The following is a 23296-nucleotide window of genomic DNA, read 5'->3' as shown; positions in this document are numbered from 1 at the left end:
ACTGTAAAAATGCAGCTTCAGTTTTATTTACAGCCTGCTTTCTGCTGCTGCATTTCCCCTCCGGGATCAATAAAGTTCATCACGTCCTCTTATCTTAATTAATAGCACTTTCAGCAGGCTGCTAATAAGGAGCCTGACAGCCGCATCAGCAGCTGCTGTGATGGATATACAGTAGATGTTCAGAGTGTTTCCGGTGAATTCGCTCTTTCACTGCATTGGCACGTTTATGAAAAACAGGTCTGGGAGCTGGTACACTGCTGATGGATCAGATGAGATCAGATCACCACGCCTGACCAAGAGAAGTCAAGACAGTTTACTTTACGTGTAAATGAGAAAACACAGTATAAATTATGACTGTGTGTGTGTGGGATCAAAGGAAGGTGCATTTTATGTACATTATTTGTTCTTCATGAGGTGTAACATTTTCATCTTCCCACTGTAGATTAATGTATGTTAAACAGCAATAAATAGGTTTTTATAGGTTGTTAACCCCAGAACAAACTCAAAATGAGAAATCATGGCAGAACTCTGGCAGGCCTGGAAACCCTATGAATAATGTCCTCTTTTAGTGTGTGTATGTATGAGCCCTACACACAAGATTCCTAAATCAAAGCCATACTGTGACATGGTCAAAACATTTGGTTGGTAAATCAAAGATGTAATGATTTTGTAGTAGTTTTAACAGTCAAACATGCCTGAAGAGCTCATTACGCAGAACTCAATCTGCAAACAGTTCCCTAAAACTTTATAACTGCATCAAGCTAGATCTAAACATAAGGATGCAATAAGCAGGATGTCATAAATCACACAGTACATCCTTAGAAGGTAGAACACTTATGGTGTCCACATGTTTTTAAAACGGAGAGGAACACACACACTCACACCTCGAGCTACTATCCAACATCACCTCACACAACCTCTGTACATTCAGCACCCTCAGAACGAGCAACAAGCTGTGATCTTTGACCTTCGGTCCCTGAACATACCCGATGTCCTGGCATCACTCATCAGCCTGCTCAAAACAGGAAACGGCTCTGGCCTTTACATGCTTCTCCCAGTGAAATACATGAAATAAGCAGTAAGCAAACCAGAAACATTTATTATACAGGTGTGACTTTAAAATTGGAGTGATTCATTAGAGGTTATACAGCTCATTTGCAATCATTAATGAGCATTTGTTTCGCAAGAAGCGTCTAGAATACAATGGGCGACACTGATAGTTCACATTGCAAAGAACACGGTGTTAAGCTCCATAAATAGCCTTTGTCATTATTACCAACTTGGATTCGTGTGTGCCACTGTAATACATTTTTAATGACACAACTCTTCACGTGGTCTTATTTGGGGACGAAATGCAGAGAACAGGGGTACTTCTATTTTGGCTTCGTCTAAAAACCTCTGCTGCATCTATAGACTTCTGCAAATTTGAAGTTCCTGCAACAGAATGGATGCCTGAATTCCCTGACTTTTGAAACACATTTGAGTAACACAGTGTGAAAAGTTCTTAGGCTTATCAGTACCTTAAGAGTCATAGGTTTGGTTGTGTATTTTGAAAGGGAAATTACTTTAGGTTCAAATCAGAACCACAAAGTCCCACTGGGCCTGAGCTCTTGTTTCCATCCTTATCCGACCATCCGTGTCACTGTGGCAGCAGGCTAAGCATGGTACCCCAGATGTCCTTCTACTCAGTCACATCCTGCAGCTTCTCCAGGGGGATCCCAAGACATTTGAGACTGTCCTCCCAAGAAAAACGACGGAATCAACATACGCCATCAAAACAACATATGTTTACAAAGCCCTCTGGCAGCAATAGTAAATATGACTCTCATCCATTGGGTCAGGTGACATTATTATATAGCAACAAAGTCTGCATAGGGACGAGGTTAGGGTGGATGGTTGGGTCAGTGATCTCTAACATGGGAGTACCCTTACCTTAACAAATTACATATTTTATGATCCCTTTCCCTAAACCTCACCAAGTTGTTTTTGTGCCTAAACCAAACCTTAATCATAGTGTTGTCACATGATAAAATAGATGCATTTGTCAACAGTGATTTGTAACGGTTTTGGAAGACACAGTCAAATGATGTTGGGCCATCAGATCAGCTTCTGTTGTTCTAAAGGGCATTTACAAACTACGCATTTTGTTAAATTTGGAATACTTGCTGAGACATTCCTAGGCCAAACAGGATATATAATCCCTCCAGCATGCTAGGGGTGAGTCTCTTCCCAGTTGGCATGCTCGTAAAACCTCTAGGCATCTAGGAGGCATCCTTACTAGATGCCTGAACCATATCAACTGACTCCTTTCAATATGAAGTAGCAGTTATTGCTCAGCTCCCTTTTCACCACAACATAACTCCTGATGCCGCACCAAGTAATCTGTTGATCTTGCACATCTTTCCCTTGCTCGTAAAAAAAAGGCCCCCGGCATACTTGAACTCCTTCACATTGGGTAGCAATTCTAGTGTTGAGCCGCTGAATCCAGTTCATTAATTGACGGACACTGAATGGCTTTGCGAGAAAGGGCTGTCATGTACTGATGTACACAGCTGCAGAGACACTTTGACAGCTGTTTTAGATCGGACAAAGAGCGTTGTAAAGCCACACAAAGTGCAGAGGTCGACTGAAGTGACCCAAGACCAAAGTGCATCACAGCTGTGGCATGATGCCTGCGTGACATCACATCCTTTTTCATTCCAAAGATCTAATTTGTTCCCTGAAATCAGATGTGAGCGGGCTGCTGTGTGGTGACCTGGAGTGACTCTGTGGAAGCTCTTGTCATGACAGAATCCTTACACGCCTTGTGTCTTAATGCCTGATCCCTCAGCCACTAAGTTGTGCACAGCAAGAGACTTAACTCCCCCTCAGTACCCATTGTCCAGCACAGTTCCAAACCCGAACTCCACCCGCAGGACACTCACTGTAGTGCAAGTGTTCGTGTGTGTTTGGGTGTGTGACCTCACAGATGGGGACCACAGGGGTCTGGAACTTCCTTCTTTGTCTTTGTGCAAGTGTATGTGTTTGTGGGTGCAGATCCTGTTCTGTTATACGAGGCAGTGTAGTGTTGTAGGATACCGTTGTTGGCAGTGAAACAGGACAATCTCCTGACCTCAATCTCTCTTAGGGCAGGAGTGTGTATTAGTACTTGGATGTGGTTGTATGTATGTTGGATGCACATGGCTGTGTGGGACAATATTCAGATCCTTGCAGAAAGACTGGATTTGCATCAAACATGCATGTTTGGGGGCCCAGGAGTCCCTTATGACTGCACAAACATTCATCTTCCCCATTTCAAACTATGAGGTGGACAAGACTAAACCCACCTGAACATGTTGAATTTGTCTTCCAGCGAAATCATTTCTTCAGGTTATTATCTTCCTCAGATGGGCATGGCACACTTGGCACAGATTTAGGAGGCATACCTCTGGCAACAGCAACCCCTCTACAGTCTTGGTGAATAGAATTTTGTTTGTGGTCAAAAAAATGTCAACCTCATGGTGGCACTAGAGGAAAAGTCAGAGTCATTGGGATTCTGGGCACCATGGATGCGTGTACCAAATTCCATGCCAATCCATCTAATAGTTATAATATTACATAATTATAATATTTCAGTCTGGACCAAGGTAGTGGACTGACCGACCGACAAACTGATATTGACATTCCTAGAGCCATGCCGCTAGCAGGGGTACAAATTCATCAGTAGTTTCCAACGGTAACAAGGCTACTCTGGATAATCCACAGACCGTGCCATAACAGTTTACATTGGAACTACATTCTACCAAAGAAATGGCCTCCATGGAAATCGACGTTGTGTTCCATGAAATGTCCAGAGATACAGGGACACTTTTTGTTGATGTAGCTCATGTTTTAGTTATATTAATATATATATGCTTTCCAGAAAATTCATACCAAATAAGTAAATATAAATCTTCCACTTGATGCATGTAACAGGAAGAATATACATTTCAGTCAAGTTTGTCTGGTAGCCAGACTCGGTGATTAATGACCCCATCCCTACGTGAACTGCAGTAAAATTAATTATATTTCTCGTGGCGATCCATCTGCCTTAGAGACCGGAGTTGCCATTTTTTGTTACTTGCAAAGATAAACACAAGGTTTTATGACCAAAACTGGGGCACTCAAGCTGTGAGAGAAACAGACGAGGTATTATTTAGAGTGACCGGGTTATGACTCCACTTCAACAGGGACTAAAATAACATTATGTCAGAGAGTTGTGGGAACAGGAGGGCTGTGGAGAGGATCTCTGTCTCTCCGCTGAAGCTGAGAGCTCACATTTAACATCTGACACCCTTGTCCTCTGTTAAACATGGGATACAGACCAGTCATATAGAACATGACACACTGCAAAAACACCTATAAAGTCCTAATCCTGAGCTGTAAAGATTTTAAAACAACAAGCACACAAGATTCCATAGAGGGTAAATATATAAATGATTAAATATCATAACAAGCTTAAGAAAATGGAGGAAAGACCCCAGTAAAAACAATTTACAGTATGTAATGTAATTTTTCAAGGCAACCTGAGACGTCAGAGGAGTCAGTGCTTTGGCATTGAGAGATATTATGAAAACAAGAGTGTTAGCCATTGAATTCCCTCTGCACCATAAAGTAGCAGCTATTACGGAAGTCCACCTTGATGTATTAGCCTGGATTCATCCTGCATTAGTGCTGTCAGACACTCAGCCAGACGGTCCTCTCTTTAGTGTTGCACACAGGCTTTTTGCACATTTCTCATTTAGAAATTACTACTTTTTTTTTACTTCTCTGTGACCAGAAAACTTCCCCCGTCTGGCTCAAAGTTAATATCACATTTGATTGATTCAGACTGTCCTCAGTGCAGTCGTATGTTCACTGTGTTGCTTAGTTGAGCATGTCACATTCAGCACAAAACAAGCCCATACAAGCACTCTGCATAAGGTTAATGGCTCAGCGGCCTACTGTTTGCGGCTGAGTTATCAGATTAGGATTGCGTCTGCGGGTTTTTCTGTCCGTTGAAAGGCTTTAACGAGGAAGTAACTGTGCATCAAAGCTGAGCTGACAATGGTGATTCGCAGTCGGTTCACTTTGACATTGATAAAGAATGATTTGTACGTGTACCTCGAGCCTACAGTCATACACGGCCAGCCAATTAAAGTTATTGGGGGAATACAAATATTTTGGGGTTTACATTGACAACAAAAATTGAGTGTTTTTGATATCCTCGAAGTCTTTTATAGAGAGCATCATGACATTCTGCATCTTCTGTTGGCATGTTAATGTTGTCCAGGAGAATTTGCCAAAAGACTGTCAGCAAAACAATAGTTACTAAGCAAGCCAGCCTCAGTGACATCTATACAGCCCAAGATCTCTCTTGGCAGCTCTGTGAGGCTATACTGATGCTAACATGCTGATGTTTAGCAGGTATAATGTTTACCATGTTCACCATTTTAATTTACTGCATGTTAGCCTGCTAACATTGGCTAATTAGCACTAAAAGCAAAGTATGTGAATGTCATTAGTTTTATATTGGTATTTGGCCATCACCAAAGTCATTTCAATTCATTCTGAGGGGGATACGAATGTCTGCACACGATTTCATGGCAATCCATCCAATAGTTGAGACATTTTCCTCAAAACCACAAATGTCAACCTCATGTAAAAAACCGCCAAAGTCCTTACAATTAATCGTCTGTGAACCATGAATATCTGTGCAAAACTTTTGTGCTAATCCATCGCGTAGACATTGAGATATTTCACTGGATAATTGGAAACTTTGACCAGATGGTGGTGATGAAGGAAAAGCCAGGCAATCATGCAACAACTATTGGATAGATTGAGTTCTGTTGAGAGATTTCAGACGTGGCTATCCCTAGAGCCAGGCTGCTAGCATGACTTTATTGAAAGATTAACACTACACCCACAATGTCCCTTGTTGCTGTATTGTTTCTTCTCCATTTATATTAATTAGTTCTTCCCACATGGCGTGGTATCATGTGTGGCCTATATCTGTGGCTTGTTTTTATTGAGTATGTTGTTTTTTCTTGCACTGCAAATCCGTGTCATATTAATCAACTCCGATTATAAAAATATTGGAATTGGCTATTTTTCTCCCATAAAAGAGAAAATCATCAGATGTCTAGAAATTAAACTCTGCTTGTAATTTCCACGGCTTTTGAAATGATTTTCATTATTTTTTAAGAGTGCCCTGACTTGTGCATGAACTCGCTGTAAGTGAATGATGAATGAGTACGTATATTCAAAAAAAGAAACAATTTTCATCTGAATAGTAATAAAAACTTCTAACTGCATCGTAAAAACTCACCATTTAAGAGCAATTAAGTTGAGTTACAAACGATAAAAATAAAAAGTTTTGGAACAGATTTGTAGAAAACAGGGTGATATATTTATTAAAACATGACACAAACAGAAACTGATGCTGATTAATTTCAGACATTTTACCCTGGAAAGATGGCTGCATGTTTGTATCTAGGTTTTTTTTTTTTTTCTTTTTACGACATTCCCTCTGTGTTATTCTTGTCTTTTCTGTGGAGTTTAAAATATTGGAAATAATCTATAAATTTCAAAAACTCTGCCAAACATACACATTAGCTGTATAAACTCAATCCACCTTGAACTCATTGCCAGAGGAAAACAAAAGTTTGTATGCTCAGAGGATTTCCAAACACAATATGAACCTGGACGTTCAGCACATACATGGATTTGGATGGGAGGGAGTCACCAGCCAGCAGACTACACAAACAGACAAGGGTCAGCTTTACTCAACAACAAACATCACGCAGACAAACATCCTTCACTAAAATAGAAACCCGTCACGTTCATTTAATTCTCAGTAAAATCTAAATGGCTTAGGGGAGGTAATTGGGGTGAATAGGGGATCACACAAAGACTCTTTTGATTTATTATTTACTTTTTACACATTTCTCTGATTTTGATGGCCTTAGAAACACATTTGGCTGAATGAAGCAGTAGACATCCATTTATCGCACTGGAGTCAGATCCGGTGGCGTGACTGATCACTGTTTAGGTGCAGGGCGTAATGAAACGTTCATTAAGTATTTAAGATGGAGAACAAGGGAATATCTAATTGTGATGACCTTGGTGAACTACCGCATTAGGCTGACATCCATTTGACTGAGAACTGGTTGTAGCTGGTTGATTGAAGTTCACTGAAGTTGCGTTGCACACACGCACACATATAGCTCCACACGCGGTCGGGGCGTACATTGTTAGCTGGCTAGCTACCACATGTATGGTCAGTAAGCCAGCTGTTAAATTTGGATGATCATGTGCGGTGAAAAAAAGTCTTGATGCATCTTTACGGTTGGGTGTTCTTTGGGACAACAGGACTGGAATTAGTTCAGTTACAAGTGAAATAGGATTAGCAAACAAATGCTAGTCTTAAGTAGCCCAATAATCCTCCATTTGGTGAGCATCGGCATGCTGGACTTGACTGTTTTCTCCTCTCTGTCCAGACCTTTGAAGGATAAGGAACTGCTTTCATCTAGTCAAGTCAATTTTCTTTATAAAGCCCAATATCACAAATCAGAAATTGCCTCTAGGGGCTTCACAATCTGTACTGCACACAACATCCTCTAATCTTAGACCCTTAATTCGGATAAGCAAAAACTCCCCAACAAACCCTTTAACAAGGGGAAAAAAAATGGAAGAAACCTCAGGAAAAGCAGCAGAGGAGGGATCCCTCTCCCAGGACAGACGGACATGCAATAGACGCCGTGCGAATCGAATAGAGCAACATAGTAAAATTACAGTATGGTGAAATCATGATGACGAAATTACAAACAACATAAACATATATGAAGAATGGATCAACTTCTAGGTGGTGCCAAACAGGCTACCTAAATACACAAGAGGCAAAGCTCAAGCACAGCATTCACACATAATCTAACAAGCTTCCTCACAGAGAAAACAGTGAAGAGGTCAAATAAACTAATCCGAGCCTACAAAACATCTCCTGTTACATTCGTGAGGATAATTTCATTTGACTCATCAGGGTGCTGTAAGATTTCTGTTTTCAATAGAAGATGAAAACTAATCTCTCACAGAGATATTTATCTCTTTTCCCTCCCTCCTCTTCCACAACCTTCCATATCTGGCTTCTCTAACATGCCTTGGTACATTTTGTAATTGCCATACTTTGGTACTCTTCTTGCTTTTACTCATGTATTGTAGCTGTTGGGGGACACAGGACCATCCAAAATGCTATCCTCTCAGAAATGTAGCCTGCCAACTTGGTAATGTGATCTGTAAGTGGCACCTTTGAGCGCTGGGTGTGTTGGTGGAGTTGTCATTCAGGATTTGAGTTGACTTGAACTCGTTGTGTTGTTTTAGTGTCAGGCTGTTGATTGGAAACCATTATAGAGGAAATGACAGTCCTTATGGACTCTGTGAGCTCTAAAGCCCTACACAGAGCAGTGCTTTTCGCCCCCATGGTCTCTCTCTTTCTTTCACTCACTCACTCTCTCACACACACACACACACACACACACACTTACACATACATACATAGACCCAGTGGGTGGTCAGTGCTGCGTTTAGCTCCAGATGTTCATGCTACAGGCCAGCTCAGAGACGACCCCACATCTCAGAAAATTTCACCTGCCAATCATCTCAGTGAAAAGCACCTTCTCATTTCCTCCATTTCCTCTTTTCTTATCCCCTGGTGTGTGTGTGTGTGTGTGTGTGTGTGTGCGCGCACACCAATATGGGCTTACCGTCTGCAGCGTACACAGGCCTCCCATTGTCACCCAATTAAATGTCCCCATGTGAGCTTCTCTTAACCGCTGCCAATGTCAATACTGAATGTACTGTAGCTTAAGAATTCCTTAAGACTTTGTACGTTCCTTTTGATCAAGCATTTGGCAACGCCTCTGTTTTTCTTTTGCCCTCCTATGTCAAGGACCTCTGCCAGCACTAATGCTGTGTGACATGCTGATAGAGAGGAAATCATATTACAGGGTAATTATTGTATTAGCCTCAGAAACATACTAACAACACACTGCTAACATACTAACATGTGTGGTAGCTTCAGTTTTCTGATTCTGGGACGGCATCAGATATTAATCTTTGGCTAGCTCTTGCTTAAATAGGTCAAAATGAACTTTTCCAAATACGAGAGAAAGCAAATCTGTGGCAGGAATGCATAAAAACCTGCAGGAAATGTCACTGTAAATCTTTTGCTACTTAATTTGTAAATTTAATCGTATCCCTGGCTTTAAATCTGTTCTTATCTGCAGCCTTGAAATGACCTTAAACCAGATTTAATAAACTTGTTTCTGTATTGCAGCATAATTGGTGACTTTTCTTAATAAACTTGTTTCTGTTTTGCGGCATAATGGGTGACTTATCTCACCATTAATAAGCATTTAAAGAAGGGTTTCAAGGATTTCAATTTTATTGTGGAACATACCTATTTTGGGCAATACAGTGAGTTGGCCTCCCTGAGGACCATATTAGGACTCGTGTCTTGAAATACTGGGAGTTTAAATACATGGTGTTAGAGGATCCCTCAAAGCCGTTTTGTGGAATGTCTGATGTTGAACGAAGCACTTGCTCTGGGTACGACCTGGCCCTCTAAAGCGCTGTTTAATCCCCAGAAAGTCAGAGCTTTTGGCATGAGAGCTGGGCGAAATATATGTTTGACAGGGCTCCCACACGCAAGGAAAATCCTTGAATGTTTGTAGGCTTGAGAACTGTAAGATGTTACAAGTGTTTGAACATTAATGGATGGCCTCTTGTATTATTTTAAGACCCAAATTCATTAATTGCATAAGCTGTCATGTCTTAACTGTGGCCGGATTAACCCGCAATGGGGCCCTGGGGGTAAGATTGGCTTTGAGCTATTGACACTAATTTAGTTATCAACATAAATTTACTCAGGAATATATATGTGCAACTTTTGACGTAAGGCCCATCTACAGGCAATAATGCTGGACCCACCTTAAGGCCCTGACCACCAAAACAATATATGTTCACATTCAATTGAAAAAGCCCTCTAACAACCGTAGAAATTATGGCTCTTATCCGAATGTCAGAATTTGTATTTCAATCTTAACCGGCAGTCAGCATTGGTTTCTTTTAACTATGACTACAACTGTTCCCTAACTTTAACCAAGCTGGTTTGTGGCTAGGACCATAGCGGTTCCAGATCAAAAACTTTTATTTTTGCAACAGTGACTTGTAATGGTTTTGGAAAGCACTGAAATATGATGTCATTTGCCGACATGGTGTCAGATCAGAAAATGCTCATACAGCATGTGTAGTTCTGGAAGGCGGTTACATATGAAATCTTTGATCATGATGCTGCAAATTTCATTCATACAGTGATGGCAGTTTTGAAAAATGAGGATTGACCTGAATTGCAGTTTTTACATAAACCTAATGAAAATCTCTCACTCTCTAAATCACTTTTCTTGTAATCACTTTCTGCGTAAATCATCAAATCCACTATTCGTCCTTATGCTCAGTCATTTGTCTTTGTCTTTTAAAAGTTAATGTCTTCAGAAATATCAGCTTAATACCTTTTGTAACTCAATTATACTCCGTAGAGCACAACTCTCCTCCTCTGCTGAAAAGTTCTCACAGGCCGTCAGCTTTCATAATTGTTCATGTTCTTTTGTTAAGGTTTGATTTCCTGATAAAATAACCCAACATTCACACTCGGCAACAAATGCAGCTTAATAATGATGGCCAAGAAGAAAAAAGTGTTTTGTAGCAGAAATCACGACCAACATCTTATCACCTGATCTTTAAACAGGCGATGCACCAAATTCCAGCCAAATCACTTCAGACATTTTTGAGATATCTTGACAACAAACATAAGTATGGGTGAAAGCGAAACCTCTTTTGAACTTTGTTGGCAGAGGTGTTCAAGGCTTGAAGTTTTTTGGCTTGGATGCAGTCCGGTCAGAAATACAGTTACAACAATGAGCTTGATTGACAGTTGCCAAATCTCGTTGACTCCTCTTATCCTCGTTGTGATCCTGCCATCTGTAAACCCTCGTGACCTGTGCCCTTTAGGCTTTTAGCAGGCTCTAGGACTGTATGAAAACCCCCAAATAGCTCAGCACGAACAGCCCGGCCCACACTGCAAATCCCCCCTACAGGTATCAACGCAGGGTTGAGAGGAAAAACCTCTTGAAGTTCAGCAAGCCCTCTTTACGCCTTTACACGTTAAGTCAGTGTTGTCCAACGCTGAAAGAATCCTATTTCCCGATATAATCCACCGTGTTTTCTTGCTTGTCAAGCATGCAACAGGGATATAAGTTAAGACCCTAACACCCAGGCCAAGCAGCTGTGCTACCTGTAGGTATATTTGTAATAGGTGGGGAGAAATACATACAAAAGCATGGAATTTACTTGCAGTAAATCTTGGTCTGGTAACCATAGCTGGCTGGGAAGAAATAGCAGAAAATGTTGGTGAATATTCATTCTTTTATGGGTAGAAAACCATTAAGAAAGCTAGTCCAGGATGTTTATTTGAGATTTTACCCTCAAATGATCCTCACATTATAATAATGCTGTCAGTCAAAACATGTAACAGAAAGGTTTTAGGAGTGGTACGTAATCATCCTGGCTGCTCTTATAATCACCTTTCCCATATACCCCTACTAATACCGTCTGGAGCTGTTCGTTGGTGTGACATCACAGATTAGATGAGTTGGCCATGTCTGCACTTTTTTTTTGGAGGGTACTTATTGATAGTAATGTCACCATTTCTTTCCACATCTAAACACTAAAATTTGGTGATTAAACTCTTTGGGCAGCTACTAGAGAAAGCAATGGACCATGTGATAGTTAACATTTATAACCAAGGGTATTAGTAATCACATCTAAACTATCTGTGTGCTTCAGTACTTTCTGTCAGTAATTACAGGGAGGTTTACTGCTCCTCAGTCCTCTCAGAGTGCACCAGTCAGGGTTAGGTTTCTTTCACTGACAGAAATTTGCCCTTTACAATCAAGTGCACCTTAAGCACTTTAAATATAAGCACACATTCAGTCAGCACATTGAAGGCGTTGCTGATCTGCTCTCCTCTGCAGCCCGACAAGTGGTAAGCTCCTCTTAGAATAGGAGATTACTCCTCAAATCCCAGCTCTGCATGTACCTGTATGTACATCACCTTAAGCCAGTTTTACCCCTCTGTAAAAACCCCTGGGTCATTAGAGACTGCACAATGTGCTGCAACCTCCTACCGCTTCCCTCACCTGCCTCAAATTAATGACAAATCAAACACCCCTGTATGAATAGGCTTCAAAAGGGGTGCATGTCTAATCATACCTCTAGGTGGGAGGGAACAATGGGGGCTAATCATCTCTTGCCTGAGGATGATGGGGTTACTAGGAGGCAGAGAGGGGTAATGGATAATCATTGAAGGTCTAATTGACGTTGTCACGTTTTGTGACAAGCTTTGGTGAGAGATAATGAGCAGTGGATGACCTCATGACCTGAGCTGGACTGTTTGCAGGGTGCCCCGACTTGGCTAACATCACTGCCAAGCTTTGTCCCTGTTATCATTTCCATCCAAGTTTGATGGTAACAAAATGTGCTAAAGTAAACCCTTCAAAAGGCTTCAGTAAGAATAGAACTGTCTCATCAGCGTAAATCATTAACCGAAGCTGCAAAGTAGGAGAGAATATTGGATGATTCTGCAAAACTCTACGTTACGTCCAATGGCATTTTTGTTTTCACATCCATTGCCAATGTTTTTAAAATTCTTGCTGTCTACAATATCTGCACATGGCAACTATGGAATGTTTCATGAAAGATGGGGTTATGGCAAATAAGCTATGGTTAAGGTGCCAGTATACTTAATCATCGAATAGCTTCGGAACTTTAACACTTCAGGGAAATTAAATTTTAATTAAAAAGTGAAAATTAATTGCTGCTCTTTGAAGGGACACAAACTCCAATCTCATACATGAAAGTCAAATGTGCTACAAGCCTACCAACCACCAAAACTCAAAACCCTCTCTTCCTTGCTACATATAGGGCACACTACTTCCTGCACTGGCATTGAACGTCGGCATTGGATATAAATCAAGTGCAAAATCATCAAATATGGGCATTCTTCCTAGGGATACTGGGCTAGTTGTACTACTGTAGCACTATAACTGCGTGAAAGAGATTCACACAATAGCTACTTTATGGCGGCAATGTACACACTTAATTATGTGTATAATTCTCTCGAGACACAAGTGGCTTTCTCTTGACGGGTTTATTGAAGACTTCTCCAAATTCACCGTGAAAACTTGACAAGACATAAAGCATGTTAGCTAAACATAAAAAATAGCATGCACTCTCTCTCCATGTGCAGTGAACTCAAAGCCATGTCTAAATCTTTGATTGAGGCACGTTCTTCTTCTGGGATGGTTGCCATCACATTCTCACTGTTGGAGACAAACTCGTGGAGTCTTAACTTGCCAGTGTCACAAAGTTCTCTTGATTCTTTGTCAAGTTGAATGGCTTTCTTCTCAGTTGGAATGCTTGTCAGACTATCGTCTACGTAGATATTTCTTTGAATGATCACTGAACTGACCTTGCCCTTGTGCTGCCAGATGTTTTAGGCCGAAATTGGCACAGCCAGGAGATGAGACCGCTCCAAACAAGTGGACCTTCATTCTGTAGATTGATGGTGTGCTTTCCAGGTTGCCATTCTCCCACCATAGGAATCTTAAATAATCTTCATCTTCCCTTTTCATGTGAAACATTCTTTCGACGTCACACATGATTGCAACAGAACCTTTTCGGAAGCGACATAAGACACCCACCAATGTATTTGTCAAGTCAGGACCAGTGAGCAGATGGTCGTTGAGGGATGATGTCTTGAAACTTGGCAGAACAGTCAAATACCACACGTATTTTCCCTGGATTCTGTGGATGATAAACTCCATGATGTGGAATGTAACAAGCTGGATTGTTGTCAATTTCTTCCTCAAGGACCTTTTCTGTGTAGCCACGTGAAATGATGTCTTCCATGAAGTTTACATATTCTTTGTAATACTTTTCTTTCCTTAGTCTCCTTTCAAGACAATTCAAGCACGGTATTGCGCCTGTCTTGTTGTTAGGTAATTTCAGTCTTTCCTCTTTGAACGGTAATGACATTTCGTAGTGAACATTGTCCTTTTGTGTGATGTTTTCTCTCAACTTCGACAGGAACTTGAGATCTTCTTGTGACACAGGTTCTTCTCCAGCGCTTTCTGAGAAGTCTGATTCAAGGACTCATGTGATGTCTGAGGGGGTAATTTCTTTTACTCTGGTTCAGCTCACATAGTGTACTTCAGTTTTGAGCTTGACAGAACGATCCCCACCTGGTGTCACTTGTCTCACTACTATGCGATGGCTGATTCCGATGGCGTCGCCATAGTCTACACAGGGATTACCGCCAACAATACTCCATCCAAGGTCTGTGTGCTTTGCATAAGGCTGACTTTCTTTGCCAGAGACAACTTCCCTCGGAAGTAAGGCTTGTGAGCAGTTGTACCCAATGAGCAGACCCACTTGTAGTGGTGCAATCTCTATTTGGAGGTGCCCTAGAGGGAACCAAGCTTTTGCAGTTTCATCTGTGGGTATGTGAGTTCTGTTGGCTGGAATAAACTCACGTGTGTAGACTGGTGGTAAGGAGATCCTCTTACTGGAGTAAAAGCCTCTAACTTGCAAGTCGTTCACTCTTTGAGAGCTTACTACCGTAGTTCTTGAGATCATAAGTAGAGAGCTTAAACTTGACTTGCTCTTTGTTTGCTTCCGAAGCTTCAGCTACTTCACTTAAAATAAAGGTTGTCTCGCTTTGAGAATCCAGTAGAGCATATACAAGGAATTCTTGTGCTGGCTGAATTGTGGATGAAAGCCATTATTGCAGCTGTTTGCGTGTTACCTTCGTCAAGTATTACTCTATTTGAAGTAGCAGCTTTATGTCTTTGTGTTGTGTTAATTGAGGTCTTTCTTTGTACCTTTCTTGACTTGTACTTGGATATCGCTTGGCTTGTGGTGGTTTTTGTTCTTCTTCTTTGCAGACAGGTTGGATGCCGCTTGTGGCACATGTCACAAACGCTCCTATTGCTGCAGCTCTTTGACTGGTGACCAGGCTTAAGACAACCAAAGCATATCCTTTCGGTTTGAACAAATTTGATTCTTGGTTATCTGCTACCATCTTATGTTCTAGTGTGTCTTTCCGCTATTCTTCTATGGCCTTCACTTGATCGCTTGTGCTGTATTGAGACCTTTCACTGCCTCCAAATGCTGTATTTTCCTTGCATTTCTCTACCCTTTTCTGTTAGAGTTCTGGTCCTTTGACTTTGTCTTAGATGCTGCGCTTCCTCTTGCTGGGCTTCAGCACCACCGACTTCACCTTCTTCAGCTCTGTCTTGGGAATTTGCACCATTCCTAACACTGTCCCTTACCTGAATTTTAGGCTTACTTGACTCTGTCATTTCCGAATCACAGCTTTAAATTGACCCAGTTTTGTGAATAGAACATGTACATAGAAAATGAAACCTCTACATGAACAGTCACACAATTGTAAATGTCACTTGTAAATATTAAAGCTTAAATGAATCAAATATCAATTTTCAACAGTATTTCAATATTGTTGAAAACACACAAAATTGAAAATGTACAAACCCAGCTTAGAGTATTACCTTTCAAAATACACTCAATCTATGTAAAACACTTCAGAACACTTGAAAAGGAGAAATAACAAATGGCAAATAGCCTTCACTTATTTCCTAAAACACACTTTAAATTTGAGATATGAAATTCAAACGAGTTTACCCTTTACCTTTAGTACTTTAAATGTGTCTATAAATGGCAAACTTCAATCAGCTTACATGAGCAAATAAGTCAAAACACACACCACAGTAGATATCATTCACAGAAAAAATATTTTTAAACCTTTACAAAGCCCTCTTCTTAGACCAGTCTTGACTCTTTAGTGTCCTAAAGTTCTTTATGGCTTTGTCTTGAAAACGTTGCTCTTTAAAACTGTGCTCGTCTTCTTACTTCTTATGTGTTTTCGGCTTCCACTCCGTGCGCTGTAGATGTGTCCCGCTGATCCTTTGAAGTTGCCGGGTCGTCGCTTAATGTCCACTCGTGTCGGTGAACAGTGTGAGTTTTCACTATAATTCCCTCGGAACACAGGCAGACACAAGTGGCTTTCTCTTTACAGGTTTATTGAAGACTTCTCCAAATTCACCGTGAAAACTAAACAACATTGACAAGACATAAAGCATGTTAGCCTAACATAAAAAATAGCATGCACAGCATGTGGAAAACATTTTACCAAAGTAAAATACAAACAAACAAAACATACCTCGTTGGCTACATGCTACAAAAAGGGAATTGTATTGATGTATTGGCGTACACCTTTTCAGAGCATATATCTGCAAGGCGTGCTGCTTGCTTGCAGGTGTCCCTCAACACTCTCGACACTGTGTCTCTCGCGAGAGCAGCCGAATGAGACCCGTACTTGCCACTTCAAAATAAAAGTTCTATCACATGTATCAGATCAAATAATATAGAAATAACACATGCAACTTAAATCACGATATTGGTCTTAATTGGTAAATAATATATAAACAATAATGGTGACGATTACAATGTGTAGCAAGCTGCTCACCACTCGGCACCCAATGCAACCAAAAGAAGACTGTCACACTCCCATTCAGTGCTCCCAGCATGTTTTTTGATTGGTAAACATGGAAAACCAGTGCTTCAGAATGACTGAAACCAGTGTTTGAGGTTAGTTAACGTCCAGCTGCAAAAAAAAGTCTTCGAGTTTACAAAGTTCAATGTTATAATAACCAATGACCCGGACCGGACACTTATAGAACTTAACAAAAGAGCTTTATATAGACTGTACAGTATCTGTATGTTACGGCACAGACGTTTAAAGTCCAACTTAGAGATGCAATTGTCCTGCAAATTACAGATGCTGATGTGGATGGGTGGGTGCTCTAAGGTTTGTGACCAAATCCTGTGCCATGTGGAAAAATCTGGGCCAGGAAGGTAAAATAGCTAACATCTACAATATGTGCCCAGAAGTAAGGCACTTAAAGGGAAAGTCATTTCATTCCCATTAGCATTACCTCTAAAATGCTGACGTACAGATACTAAGTAGCCCGTCTGTGAGTGAAGCTGTAGTGGATCAACAGAATGGCTCGTGACAATGCTAGCACAATGTCAAACATTTGGGCAAATGTAAAATGTATAAAAGAGCTGTAGTGTTAATTCTTGGCCATGACAAGTAGTTTAATGTAGTGGTGTCATTGTGGGGATGACAATGGTCAGTTTAGTATCAAGCCAATGAGCTTCTTGAGTTATTGAGCGCATCAACATTCCATTGTTCTGCTTCAGTTATTGACTTTCTACATTTCCCAGAGTTCCTTTCAGCAGCCCCAACAGAGCATACCTGAACTTGTTCTGATCTTAAAGTTGTGTTTAAATGGAGAACACGACGGCAACAGCAATTTTGCAGGAGTTTTGGTCAATAGAGTGATGCATTACTCACCAAGTCATGTAGCTGCATTGTTATCTGCTCTATTCTGTGCTCCTGGGACCTCTAAATGATCATTATCTCTGGTTTTGTATACAAGATTTTTCACACATGAGATTGCTAACCGTCGATGCACGGTGGCAGCTTTAGCATGAAGCACTTTTCCATTCTGTTTGTTTTACACCAAAATCAACGTTTTAGGTAACTGAAACATTTTCTGTTACCAAACGGCATTGCAAAGCTTGGAAACATCTGGACATGGTGTCATATATTTGGCCAATGGTCCGTGAGTATTGGAACAACGCAATAAAATAACAAAAGGGACTCTTGTTTCCTTTAAAACCCGAAGATTCGTTGACAAAGATCAAATGCAAGCCCATATTCACAAGATAATAAAAATAAAAACCTTGACGAATTGTTGGATTCCACAAACACTGTATATCCATTTTTGAAAGGCTATTCCTGAAAATCAGTCCACTTTGAAACAACACAATGGAATCTGTTCTTAAAAGTGTTGATCATTGCTTTGACTGATATTCAAGATGACTCATACCTCATGGTAACCAAGGACATACGTTGCTGTCACGCTAGCAATCATCTGTTGTTTATCGCTCTTAAACTGGAATCTCCTTCTCTGTATCTTCATTGGCTAAGTCTTCCTGTCTCCTCACATGCCATCTAATACACAGCATACCTTTACTCTTAACACTTGCATCTCTGTGCTCTGCAGTGACCTCTGAGGAATTTGATAATGACTGATTCATATCTTTGTCAATCATATTGCCTCTGGTCTCTTTCTGTCTCACTGCACATTTGGGGATTTGCTTAATTCGATTTTTCACTTTCTCTGTTGCCATTCTGTCTGATGTTCTCTCGACATTTACGTCCTTCCGTCTTTGTTGATCTCCTGCTTTGCTCTCAGATGGTTGTACCGTCGCATCACAGATATGACTTTTTATGAACACTGCAGGTTGTTGGCATGTAATCAGATTTGTTTCTGAGCCTTGCCAAATGTCATATTATTTGCCCCATTTTTACAGTTTACTTTTCGCTGCTTAGGATGTTTCTGAAACATCCTTTTCTGTGGCAGGATATGTTCTTTTTTTTCATGTTTTAAGCTTGATCGGGACCTATTCATGTATTAGCAGATAAACAATAAAGAACATTATCACTCACTAGTTTGCTCTTGAATCTGACCCGTCATTTCAGGCTCTGAACCTGCCTTCTTTGGTTTTCCAAACTCTAAATACTGTAACTAATATCAGGTCATAAAAGTGCCACAGTGATAACCATCACTGAAGTTCATCCTGCATTTATCCTGCATTAGCACTGCACACAGTGGGAGCCATTGTAGTAGTCCCTTTAGATTCTTCGTGCATCTGTTCTGCATTAGTCCTGCAGATAATTGATTTTTGACATCTAGTTGGAACAATACTTTCTGCAATGTGAGTGAAATGATGTGAGGCAGCTGGAAGTTTGAGCTGCAGGACTTTGACACTAAAGCATCACTGTTATAGACACACATACACACACTTTTTCATCACTCCTTTTCTTTGACTTTTCTATTTCCACCGACCCCGTTTGATAAACATTTATTTCCATCTGGTGTCTTTGTTCTCTCTCTGTGCTGTAACTGGCGAGGGAACTGAAGTGTAAAACATCTGATCAGATAGCAGAATCGATGACTATTGATCAGACCTCCGATCAGCCATCACTGTTTCTCTCGCTGAACTGTGGAGTCCCTGGAAGTCCCTGAACACAAGACTGGGAACCGCCACCTGACGATATTTTTGGGAATTGCCTCAATCTAACATTTAAAGGATAAGGCTGGTGATAATCCATATACTTGTTGTTATTATCAACAAATCCCAGGAAGATACCAAAACTAACCACGCATAAGGAGTAAATAGTGCATTTGTTAGGGTTAGGGTTTTACAGGGGAGATGGTGTATGTGGGATCGAATCAAAAATAAACTCCCCATGTTTATTACAATGAAGGAACATGTCACCCATGTAACGGAGCTCTGTGGCACAGATTAATAAGATATATCAGGCTTTAGTTACACACACAATGCTTGTTAGTAGGATACATTCAATGTTGGTTTTGGTCCTATAATGGGACTTGTTGACAACTAGAAAGATATAGAGTACTATCCTTTAACTTAAACCATTACATTCATTTAGCTGCTTATGTATGGAAACCTCAGGACTTTGTGTGGTCTGAACTTCAGTTGAGGGAGTTCTATTTTGGTTCTGATGAAATTTCCATCTCTCCAGTGTACATGTCAAATGTAGAGGCCATTAAACAAAAACAATGGTCATAAAGGCAGTAACAAAGCTTTTTCTCAAAATGAAAGTTCTCATTTTAGACATTTAACAGCTAGATGCTCGTAAGTAAACCCAACTCAGAGAGGACGGGACTTCTGCAATGGCTGCTGCTGTACAATATTTAGTCTTGTTAGAAAAGCTTTTGCTTTATGTACTCCATCTTAGATTTGATTATAAGTAACCACCAATGCAGAGTCGGCAGCTGCAGGTCAAAATATTATTACAAAGCATTATTTGTTAAAGCAACACAATATGTTATCACTTGTGATATAATCTTTGTCACCATATTCATTTTTTTTCTCTCCAAAATTTGAAATGGGTATTCGTTAATGAAATATTTCCAGCTTTAAGAAATATAGGTTTTTATTAATAGGAAGAAACAAAAACAGCTCATGAACAGTTGAGAGTAAAACATGGTGAACAGAGTCAAGGTGGTCTGAGGAAAACCAAGCCGCTGGATTTTCTTGAGTCTCTGTCAGTCACTGCCAGCAGATTCCACAAGACGAATTTCTATTTGTATTTTGTCAAAAGTGTCTCCCAGAGGAATGACTGGACTCATGGTGTTTCAGTTGTGAACGCAGTGTGAATATAAATGTTTGGTCACAAATCTCAAATCTGTGTTTTTGGTCATAGGACGCCCTGTACCTTTTTGATATATCCGTCTCATTAAGGGGTAATTCTGAGAATTTGGGCCCCATATTGGTCCACGGGACGGAGAAGGTCCCCTGAACTTTTTAGGTTCACCTCCAAAACATTTGCGGCAACTCCTGTGTGCGAGTTACCATGTCCTGTCTCTCTGCTCTGCAGCCACACTGGTCAAGGCACATGTAAAGTCTTACTGTGAAGCACCTTTGCAGCCCAGCTCTGTATTAAAGTCTCAAAATGAGTTCATAGCTTGTTTCATTCCTTTTTTTTATAGACATGTTTTTCCTTTTGAAGAAGACTTCTTTCAATAAATAACACAAATATATTCATACGTCATATATAGATAGATAAACATGTATAAACTACATGCATTTCATATAATTTAAATAATTTATATGTACAGTTCCCCCCTCACACTCTCGCTCCCTCCCTCCCCAACGAGTTCTTCCATAACAGCGGCGCTGCACCGGCTTGTGGATTTGCAGCACATTAATATGAAATATCATTTAAATGGACCCAATATTTCTTCAGTAGAAGTATCATTTTATAGACGAAAGTTGCTCTTCACCACCATGACACATAATCCTGAGGTGGGGAGCACTGTCAACAGGAAATAAAATCCTATACAGGAAGTAGAATTCCAAACCGGTAGTCCCCAGCAGGGTTTGTATTGTTTTGTTTACGTCCTGTGACGTTTCCTTGACAACGCGCAGACGCAGGAAGTGTCTATACGTATCCACCTCCAGCCCACTGAATTGCGAACCTGCGTCAGCGCTCGAACGTACGTCTGCGTCGTCTTGCACTGCGAGTTCCAGTTCTTGTCATCAATGCCCCTGCAGCCACCTTTGAAGGGCCTGGGGGTCCGACAGCGTGTCTCATAGAAGTACTGTTTGATGTCCTGCGTGGCACTAGTTTTAATTTTGGCCAGAACAGTGACAGGGTCCCCCCTGGTGTCCACGGCTTGGGTTTTGTCTGTCACCCACTGGCTCTCGCTGTCGCACACAGAATATTCCCCCCGATAGCTCTTGTGCTCAGCGTAGCGCTTCTTCCGCGTCTTGTTCCCCGCTGCTCCGCCGTCCTGTCCGCCGCTCACGAAGTCGTCCGCGAGGTAAAGCGGCGGTGGCTGCAGTGGCGGCCTGTCGCTCAGCAGCACCCGGGGCGAGTTGTACCGCTTGTGCTGCCTGAGAAGGTCCGAGTTCAACAGCATGACCTGCTGGTCGACCATGCCCTCACTGCTCCCGCCGCTGCGACCCCCCATCCCCCACTGCTCCGCATCGCCCTGCTCCTCTAAAGGAAAGTTTGCACTGAGGAGAGGAGGCAGCGTGTCCTGGGGCTCAGTGTCCCTGCTCTTCCCCTGCTGGCTCTGGTTGCTCCTGGTCTTACCCCTTGTCAGGTCAGCCTGAAGCAGCTGGATGATAAGGGAGTTTAAAGGGTCGGGACTCTGCTGCTGCTGCTGCTGCTGTTGCCCCTGGTGACTGCTGTCCATGTTGGTTGCCTGGATACCATAGAGGTACACAAGGACCATCACATACAGCAGGATGGACATCACTAGATTCACCTGTAAGATCTGAAAGAATCAGAAAGAGAGAAACATTTAAGAGATGCTGTACTTCCAGTTTTCTTCCTTACAGAAATTAGAACTTATTGTCATTCTTAATTAACACAAACACTAGTCACACTACGCCAGAGGTTTTCAAACTGTGAAGTGCACCCCCATCCCTGAGGGAGAGACGTGAGACATAGATACTGTGTGAGGCAAAAGGGACAGGTGCTTGCCAGTGTTCTAAGAACAGGAAGTTAATTATTGTAGTTTGTCCCGTTGACTGGGCCCACAGTCGGAGCTGCAGCAGTGGCTGTGACACGCGCAGCTCATGGAGGATAGTAAGGTATCTTAAAACACTTGGCAGCCGATTGTCGCAGCTTGCGTCATAAATCATACTCCTGTTCAATTTTCTCCGGGGATTGAAGTTGTGAAAGTCTTTTGAGCTTTTGTGGGAACCTTTAGTTTGAACTCAGATGCCACGCTGTAATTTGTGGTGAACTTCTGTAACAGCAGCACTGTGTGCGTGTCTTGGTATAAACACACAGTTATGGGAACTAACATGCTGTTACATGTACAACATACCATGTGGCCGTAAAACACCCATAATTCTGTTGAGAGTAATATATGGAAACGCTTGGCATGAGTATTTGAAATGCAAAATGAAACCTCACAAACACACAATATATCAAACACTGTTTGAACTTTGCACTTGCAGTCATTATGCCTTTTGTCTTGCCATCTTTATAATTCATTGTTTTGTACTTTTCAAAAATGATCAAAGACATACTTCCATCTGTAGTGGTTTTGGAGATGTCAGTCAAAGATTGCATCACACCACCACAGCTCCTGTGCCACGGCTCCCCTCATGTCTTACTGCCTCCAGCTGAAAGCCAAAAATGTTGCCCCACAGACCCTTCCTGAATCGTCTGTTCACACTACAGTATGTCACCTTTTGGCTCAGGTTATGCTCTGAGCTCCGGCGTCCTCAATGGGGACATTTCCTATTACGTTTTATTTGGGCGCGCCCATTCATCTGCTCAAGCCTAAATGAGTTCCAGCTTTTTCAGTTTGTTGTTGGTGTTTGAGTCTCTTTTTTATGGAGGATCACTCCCAGAAGAGTTTGACTGACTGTGTATGTCTGTGCATGCGGACAAAAGCAGATGTTTTATGTGCCGCATGCTTATTCCCAGTCAGCCTTGGACAGGATGTGCTGGTGGTGTAGGCCTCAGGAAAGTGCTATTGCCAATTAC

The 23296-nt window shown here is 41.3% G+C and overlaps 1 protein-coding gene across 1 annotated transcript; it reads right to left on the bottom strand.

Annotated features, from left to right (window-relative positions):
• Nucleotides 1-21182: 21182 nt before the first annotated feature.
• ntf3 (neurotrophin 3) lies at nt 21183-22064 on the bottom strand. Its single transcript, XM_070928958.1, has 2 exons — nt 21887-22064; nt 21183-21790 (listed from the first exon to the last, which is right to left on the bottom strand). The coding sequence occupies exons 1-2, from the start codon at nt 22047-22049 to the stop codon at nt 21183-21185; spliced, it is 771 nt and encodes a 256-aa protein (XP_070785059.1). The 5' UTR covers nt 22050-22064.
• Nucleotides 22065-23296: the final 1232 nt, after the last annotated feature.

Source organism: Enoplosus armatus, chromosome 22 (genome assembly GCF_043641665.1).
Source record: "Enoplosus armatus isolate fEnoArm2 chromosome 22, fEnoArm2.hap1, whole genome shotgun sequence".
NCBI lineage: Eukaryota > Metazoa > Chordata > Actinopteri > Centrarchiformes > Enoplosidae > Enoplosus > Enoplosus armatus.
Note: the sequence above shows the minus strand (reverse complement) of the source record. Positions and strands in the feature narration are given on the sequence as shown.